The sequence below is a fragment of the Podarcis pityusensis genome, assembly GCF_964106645.2.
Source record: "Podarcis pityusensis genome assembly, chromosome: 2".
Lineage (NCBI taxonomy): Eukaryota > Metazoa > Chordata > Lepidosauria > Squamata > Lacertidae > Podarcis > Podarcis pityusensis.
The window spans coordinates 120,300,296-120,308,989 of NC_138029.1; the positions used below are offsets into that span (position 1 = coordinate 120,300,296).

General features: G+C 44.6%; 1 protein-coding gene across 1 annotated transcript; it reads right to left on the reverse strand.

The window, feature by feature from the left end:
- Nucleotides 1-1,871: 1,871 nt before the first annotated feature.
- LOC308467880 (uncharacterized protein) lies at nucleotides 1,872-3,366 on the reverse strand. Its single transcript, XM_080989532.1, has one exon. It carries the CDS (start codon nucleotides 2,710-2,712, stop codon nucleotides 2,011-2,013), a length of 702 nt encoding a protein of 233 aa, XP_080845658.1. The 5' UTR covers nucleotides 2,713-3,366; the 3' UTR covers nucleotides 1,872-2,010.
- Between the last annotated feature and the right edge of the window lie 5,328 nt (nucleotides 3,367-8,694).

Here is an 8,694-nt window from a genome sequence, read left to right on the forward strand (position 1 = left end):
GCTGTACCAAGCGGTATATACATTAGTAAAATGAATGAATGAAATGAATGCTTGGAGGAAGCCAGGACTGTTTAAAACCTTTAAAAGTATGGCATTAATGTGGTCATTTTTTTTTACACTGGCAAAGTACAGCTACTCCTAAGGATGCTGCTGCTTCCTGGCAGGGACTTTGAGGTCCAGCTCCCCAGCAGTGTGGTCTCCAAACCTAATATTCCTGCTTCAAGGACACCTCCAAAAAAGGAAACATTGAATGCCAAAGCTCCTTTACGGAAGATGATCAAGCAAGAAAGAAGGGAAAGTGAAACTGAAACTAAACTTGGGAAAGCCCCTCCTTCCGCCTCCCACTCCCAGATACATAAACCAGAGCTTTCTAAACTGTGTGTTGCCACACAATAGTGTGTTGGCTGAAGTATGTAGGTATATTGTGTGAATTCTTCCCATGCACCCCCTGGGGCTGGAAAGGGGTTAGTTTAACCTGCAGTTTGCTAGAAAACCTGAATTGCTGCATCGAAAAATGATGCATGTCTAAAAGGCGTTGTCACCAACATGCAAAGTTTGGAAACCTGTACAGTAACACCCTTTTCTTCTTAACATTGTGGGCATAAACTAAATTCTGTTGCCTGTTGCAACAACACTTTCCTCACCAAATTCCACTCCCCCCACTAGGCACCTCCCAGATTCAGCTTCCATTCTCCTCTGAAGATATGAAAGAATCCCTTTAACTCACCCAGGAAAGTAGAAAGGAAAATGGGTCTACTATCCAGCCCCAATCCAGCATTCAATCTGGGGCTGGAAGATTAAAAGCTAGGATGTCAGCGCCCAGGATGCAGAGCAGAAATGGGAACTCTATGTTAAGCTTCTCCTACAAGATCCCATGACGTTTTCTCTTGAGCTCGAGACAGGTGGTGCTGAATTTAGGACTCGCCTCTTGCATCCCAGACTTCTTCTTCCCCAGCTGTGCACATGCTCAGGTAAATGGGGCCAGCTGCTGATTGTTTCTGAGGGATTTGCAAAGGCTGCTGGGAAATGAAGTTCACAGGGAGGAAAACTGAGCCAAGACCAGCAACCAGGCAGCTGAGAGAGAAAGATTCCCTCTCTCTCCTCCTGTACTTTGATTTCTAGCCTTCCTGGTCTCTTTTAAAATTTAAATGAAGACAGATTGGCCCACAGGCCAGAGGTTCTACAGCCATGTGCAATGAGAAAAGCTGTTTAATAAACGTCGTTACAGTATGTTTAAAACTACAACCTTGACAGGGGCCCAGAGTAATAAAATGAGAAGCAAAAGGGGTAAAAACCTACAAAATTTATTTGTGAATACAGCAAACACATTAAAATACTTATAGAAGCAAGTGCCAAGTAAAACATGCATTTAAAAAGAAGTACCAGTGATTGGAGCAATACACTGAAGTAGAAGAATGGAGAAACAGAAGCATTTGCAAGATCTATCTGCCTCTCCATTGCTGTCTTGTGCCGATTAAACTGACGTGAAATGAGTGCGCTATCATAAAAGCTTTCCCCACACTTGTGGGTTACTTAGTGGGAATTGTCTTGTGCTTATTAATTAGATATTTTTAAAAGGGTCTTGCTTCAGCCTGAGAAGCTCTGCGATGTCTCCTATTTATGCGTCAGTTGATGTAACCCAAGGCTTCCGCTACACCCAAATGTTCTGGAACAAATAGAACATACAAAACATTTCTTTTCAAGGCGGGTTACATTATGTTCAACAAGACTTGGTTCCGAAGCATGGCTCAGGCCAAAATCTGGCTCCTCTCCTCCATGAATTCTCTGATGTGCCATAAGGGAGGTGCTGCACCTGAAGCTATCTCCGCATTCTGAGCATTTGTAAGGTACTTCTTCAATGTGCATCCTGTTATGTTTAATGAGATCAAATGGAGAAGTAAAGTCCTTGTCGCATTTTGAGCATTTGTATGTTTTCTCCACTTCATGGGTTCTCTGGTGTGTGTTGAGATGTGTGCTATGATCGAAGCTCTGACCACATTTTGAGCATTCTTAAGGCTTCTCTTTCGTGTGGATTCTTTCATGCTTCCTAAGGTTGGATCGGGTAATGTAACTCTTGCCACATTCTGAGCATTTGTATGGCCTCTCCCCTGTGTGGGTTCTCTGGTGTACGTTGAAGTTGCACTTGTGACTGAAGCTCTGCCCACATTCTGAGCATTGATAAGGCTTCTCTTCGGTGTGGATTCTTTGATGAACTGTAAGGTTGGATCGGGTAATGTAACACTTGCCACATTCTGAGCATTTGTGTGGCCTCTCCCCTTTGTGGGTTCTCTGGTGTACGTTCAAGTTGCACTTGTGACTGAAGCTCTGCCCGCAATCTGAGCATTTATAAGGCTTCTCTTTAGTGTGGGTTACTTGGTGCGAGGCAAGGTTTGATCTATGACTGAAGCTTCTTCCACATTCCTCACATTGATAGGGCTTCTCTCCCGTGTGACTTCTTTCATGCCTCATAAGGGATGAGCTGGTCTTACAGCTTTTCCCACACCACATACACAAATAGGCGGCCTCTCCTGTGTGAACTCTTTGGTGTTCATAAACGTTCAACTTGTGTTTGAAGCTTTTTCCACATCGGCTGCATTGATAGGGTCTCTCTTCCATCTGAGTTCCCTGTATAACATTCTCGTTCATCTCTTTGTGCTCAGGCTCAGTTGACAACATCGCAGAACGTTCTCCTTCATTCTCAGTTACCTGCATATCATCTGCTGAAATAAAGGGGAGAAAGTCTTGATGGGACCCCAAAGGAGAAGGAAAGCTTCCATTGGCTCTCTACTAAATGTGTGGTTTCATTCATTGAACTTGGCTATTTCCCATAGTGCGAGTTATTTATTTCCCCCTATGTCTGTTAGAATATGCTGCTGAAAGACACCTTGCCCAGCAGATCTTTCCTTTCCTCTAAAGCAGGAGTTTAAGAGATTGAAGGGAATTTAATGGCTTTAGAATTACCGGTAGCTTACTGGAATTAGGTAAAGGTAAAGGGACCCCTGACCATTAGGTCCAGTCCTAACCAACTCTGGGGTTGTGGCGCTCATTTGGCTTTATTGGCCGAGGGAGCCGACGTACAGCTTCTGGGTTATGTGGCCAGGATGACTTAAGCTGCTTCTGGTGAACCAGAGCAGCACACAGAAACGCAGTTTACCTTCCCGCTGCAGCAGTACCTATTTATTTACTTGCACTTTGACGTGCTTTCGAACTGCTAGGTTGGCAGGAGCAGGGACCAAACAACCTTCGGATCAGCAAGTCCTAGGCTCTGTGGTTTAACCCACAGCGCCACCCACATCCCTTTACTGGAATTAAACAACAGTATACTGCTGAAATTTGATGTGTTTGTTGGTTTGCATGCTCTGGCGGAACAATTAGGATACAAGTGCTTGTATAACCCAAGACAGGGTTTTATTTTCTTATGAAACAAAAGCACTAATTTTGAATGCATCGGCACAATTCCTGATTTTCTTGCCTCCCTAGATAAATAAGAATGTAAGGTATTATCAGTCTCTGCAGTTCATATGGTGACCAGTAGGTGGCCATGCCAACTGCAGCATGAGGAACAGCTTTCTGACACAGGTGAACTGCGGGGGGGGGGGAATATGCAAGGAGGTAAGATACAAAACGGAGGGGCTTTAGTCAAGTGGGAGGGGAGGACAAAGGGGTAGGGGAAGACGGAACTTGCCTACAATCCTGCCCTCCTTGTTCTCCTTGTTCTCCTTCTGCAGCTGCCTCTGCTCAACTAAAACTGGAGTCTGGCCTGCATCAGGGAGATTTGCAGGCTCCTCTTCCTTCTCCTCCAGTATCAACTGAAACAGCAGAAAGGAATCCTTTCAATAGCAACCTTTTGTTCAAGCGGGAGCAAGAGTCCACACCATCTTTTTCACTCACCCTCTGCAAGTGAGAAGTTAGGGCTGCGTTTCTTCACACCACAAATTTAAGGTGTGCCCATTTATTGCACACGTACCCATTCTCCAAGTGGTGCGGTATTCCCAGGGGTTCCATGCGCTTACCGAGGGCTCGGTTTCCTCAAAATGAGGGACAGCTGAGACTGTGGTATCTTGATAAAAAATGGTTTATTTACACATCTAAGCAACCTGAGCTCCGATGGAGGGGCTCACAGCATTAATGCCCCCCAAAGGGTCTTGCTTCTCCAACCCGCCATCACAGTTATTTTGAGGTGGGCACCTCCAGCGCTCTTCAGGACCTTCAGACCCTGAAGACATGTGGAATCCCTTGTTGAGGGCTAGATAAAACAATATGGAAGAGGCCAGTGTGGTGTAGTGGTTAAGAGCAGTTGTCTCATAATCTGGGGAACCGGGTTTGCATCTCCTCTCCTCCACATGCAGCTGCTGGGTGACCTTGGGCCAGTCACACTTCTTTGAAGTCTCTCAGCCCCACTCACCTCACAGAGTGTTTGTTGTGGGGGAGGAAGAGAAAGGAGAATGTTAGCCGCTTTGAGACTCCTTAAAGAGAGTGAAAGGCGGGATATCAAATCCAAACTCTTCTTCTTCATCATCTAGTCTACTGTGGTCTGCACAAGGCCTTCTCAACCACTAGAGGGTCAGGGCGTGTGATGGCCAGCAGAGCCAGACTAGAGTGTGGTGGTGCAGTTCCCAAGAAATTCCACCAGAGGGCTGGAGCCTGTCGCTGATTGGCTACAGAGTCAACTAGACACCGAGGGGGGAGGAGCAGCACTTTTGGAGGGAAAAGAAAAGGAGCCATTTCTGAGGGAGAGAGTTAGATAGGGCCGGATTTGAGAAGATGGACAGGATTTGATTGGAGATGTTAGAGTGGGTTCAGGTTGAGGGATAGGGTTCAGGATAGGATTTGATGGAGAACTGGTTCATATTTGAGTTAAATATCCACAGTGAGGATGTCAGCAAGAGGACAGAGCCTCACAGCTTTACATATAGGGAGAAAGTGTTGAGGGTCTGGGAAATGTAAACAGACAGGAATGTTCTGGAAGGGCTGAGACTGAGCTAGGAGAGGGAGAAGCTGTGGGAATACAGACTCCATGGGTCTTGAGTTCTTCTAGGTAAAGAAGACTCCTAAACCAGTTACAAGGGGTGAGGGAATCCCCTGGGTCTATTATTCCATTTGGAATAACTCAGGAATGAGATGATTAAGAGAGTATGTAACTGAAGAAAAATGCCCCTCACTCACAGACCAAAGTAATAATCTGCAAAGGAAGCTGTGCTGTATTAAATGTATTTAACTGAACCACCTGTCATAACTAAGTAGCAGAAACTGAACCGAGCATTTTACCACCTTTTCTAGAACCTAAACATCTAACTGAAGTGGACCAACTGATTTTTAGCAACCAAAGTTTAAGAAGAGCGGTGCCTAGATCATTATGTTTAAGACTGTGGCATCTTTATAAAAGTTAACTTTTAATTGAAAGAATGCATTTCCTGACCCGCTTTATTTCACAAACTTATTTTAGTTTAATAAAACTTTTCATGCGTGTTTGAGCAAGTCCTGCCCGAGACTCTAATCTACTATGTTTTCCCTCACACAAGACCCCCACAGGACAAATTGTGGTTAATTATAGAAATTTGTGCAATTGGCGTACAGTGAAGTGTGTGCGCTATATTTAATGGGGGGCAGTTAGCGTACAATTGCCAGATTTTTTTCAATGAATCCGGGGACACTTTTCAATTTCAATAGGAATGATAGGATTTCGTCAGGGGACTGATTTGTGAATCCGGGGACTGTCCACGGGAAACGGGGATGTCTGGTAGCCTTAAGTTAGCGGGTTGAGTCCACTGCACTATTAATTGGTAGTAAGGGGGTGGGTCTGCCGCAGAGCTCAACCCTTGGCCCCACAACCAACCCTCTAACAGCCAGTGGTAACTAAATGCCCACCAATTTAGATCCCTTTAAAATATGATTGGCTTCAGCCCAGTATACCTGAAGGAGCATCTCCACCCCCTGCGTTCTGCCCGGACGCTGAGGTCCAGCGCCGAGGGCCTTCTGGCGGTTCCCTCACTGCGAGAAGCCAAGTTACAGAGAACCAGGCAGAGGGCCTTCTCGGTAGTGGCACTCACCCTGTGGAACGCCCTCCCATCAGATGTCAAAGAGATAAACAACTACCTGACATTTAGAAGACATCTGAAGGCAGGGAAGTTTTTAATGTGTGACATTTTAATGTATTTTTAATCTTTGTTGGAAGCCGCCCAGAGTGGCTGGAGAACCCCAACCAGATGGGCGGGGTACAAATAAATTATTATTATTATTATTATTATTATTATTATTATTATTATTATTATTTTCATGGAAGTGAAGGCTGTCAACAGCCGGTAGCCATGGCGGCTCTGTTCTGTCTCCTCAGTCAGAGGAGGTAATGCGTCTGAATATGAGTTTTGGGAGACCACAGAAGAGGAGAGAGCTCTTATGCTTGCATGCTTCCCCACAGGCATCTGTTTGGCCACTGAGAGAACAGGATGCTGGACTAGATGGGCCAGTGGCCTCTGCTTCTTAATTATTTCACCTGGAAGGAGAGCATGACTTCGACGTCTCCCGGTTCTTCATACCAGTAAGCAGTGCTTTTTTCCTTGGAAAATGTTTAGGGGTACTCTCAGTTTCCTAGTCATATTGGAATACTGCCCCTTAATGAGGCCAGACTTCGATTCACAAAATGTTTAGGGGTCTGCGTACCTGTGCGTCCCCCGCAAAAAAGCACTGCCAGTGAGGATTCATAGAGTCATGGTCCTCCATGGGTCACAGATACAGGTCTCTCAGCTCTGGAAGAGAATGTGGGATATGTAACAGAGACACCCAAGATATTAGGGATATTCCCACACCCAGAGAGCTATGAGGAAGGGCCTCACGTTAAGCCAGGCATCCCCAAACTTGGCCCTCCAGAGGTTTTGGGACTCTACAATTCCCACCACCCCTAGCTAACTGGAGCAGTGGTCAGAGATGATGGGAATTGTAGTCCCAAAAACATCTGGAGGGCCGAGTTTGGGGATGCCTGTGTTAAGCAGATTTCATCCAAAGACTACACCATGACCCCCATCTATTTGTGCATATATTCTTTTCTATACAGTTTGGAAGGACCAAGCAGTAGTTAAGATCAACCGCAAATACAGGTTTAAATATGGGCCCTATGGCTTTATCTAAAGAAGCATTGTAATAGAACACAGGCATTATTCCATCTTAATGTTTTGATTGATTGGTTCTTACTGTATTTTGACACTCTGTACTTGCTTTTGGCTTGTGATGGGAGCATTGTACATTGTGTGAACTGCTTTAATATTTTGCTGTACCAAGCGGTATATACGTTAGTAAAATGAATGAATGAAATGAATGCTTGGAGGAAGCCATGACTGTTTAAAGAGGTACCTTTAAAAGTATGGCATTAATGTGGTCATTTTTTTTTACACCGGCAAAGTACAGCTACTCCTAAGGATGCTGCTGCTTCCTGGCAGGGACTTTGAGGTCCAGCTCCCCAGTAGTGCAGTCTTCAAACCTAATATTTCTGCTTCAAGGACACCTCCAAATAAGGAAACATTGAATGCCAAAGCTCCTTTACGGAAGATGATCAAGCAAGAAAGAAGGGAAACTGAAACTGAAACTAAACTTGGGAAAGGCCCTCCTTCCGCCTCCCACTCCCAGATACATAAACCAGAGCTTTCTAAACTGTGTGTTGCCACACAATAGTGTGTTGGCTGAAGTATGTGGGTATATTGTGCAAATTCTTCCCATGCTCCTCCTGGGGCTGGAAAGGGGTTAGTTTAAACTGCAGTTTGCTAGAAAAACTGAACTGCTGCGTTGAAAAATGATACATGTCTAAAAGGCGTTGTCACCAACTTGAAAAGTTTGGAAACCTGTACAGTAACACCCTTTTCTTCTTAACATTGTGGGTTTGAACCAGAGTCTGTTGCCTGTTGCAACAACACTTTCCTCACCAAATTCCACTGCCACCACTAGGCACCTCCCAGATTCAGCTTCCATTCTCCTCTGAAGAAATGAAAGAATCCCTTTAACTCACCCAGGAAAGTAGAAAGGAAAATGGGTCTACTATCCAGCCCCAATGCAGCACTCACTCTGCGGGTGGAAGATTAAAAACTAGGATGTCAGCACCCAGGAAGCAGAGCAGAAATGGGAACTCTAAGTTAAGCTTCTCCTACAGGATCTCATGATGTTTTCTCTTGAGCTCTAGACAGGTGGTGCTGAATTTATGACTTGCCTCTTGCATCCCAGACTTCTTCTCCCCCAGCTGTGCACATGCTCAGGTAAATGGGGCCAGCTGCTGATTGTTTCTGAGGGATTTGCAAAGGCTGCTGGGAAATGAAGTTCACAGGGAGGAAAACTGAGCCAAGACCAGCAACCAGGCAGCTGAGAGAGAAAGATTCCCTCTCTCTCCTCTTGCACTTTGATTTCTAGCCTTCCTGGTTTCTTTTAAAATTTAAATCCAAAATTTATTTTCATATATATTTTCCACATTAAAAATAAGAAGGCATGGCTTAGGGAAGACAGATTGGCCCACAGGCCAGAGGTTCTACAGCCATGTGCAATGAGAAAAGCTGTTTAATAAACGTTGTTACAGTATGTTTAAAACTACAACCTTTCTTTAAAAATTGTTATTTATAATTTTTTGTGAAGTGTACTGTTTAACTCTATGTTTGTTTTTAAAACCTTAATAAATATTACTTTTTTTAAAAAAATAAAACTACAACCTTGACAGGG

Bases quoted from the DNA above. Each gene is read 5' to 3' on its own strand.
- LOC308467880 (XM_080989532.1), bottom strand. From the start codon at position 2,712: ATGCAGGTAACTGAGAATGAAGGAGAACGTTCTGCGATGTTGTCAACT.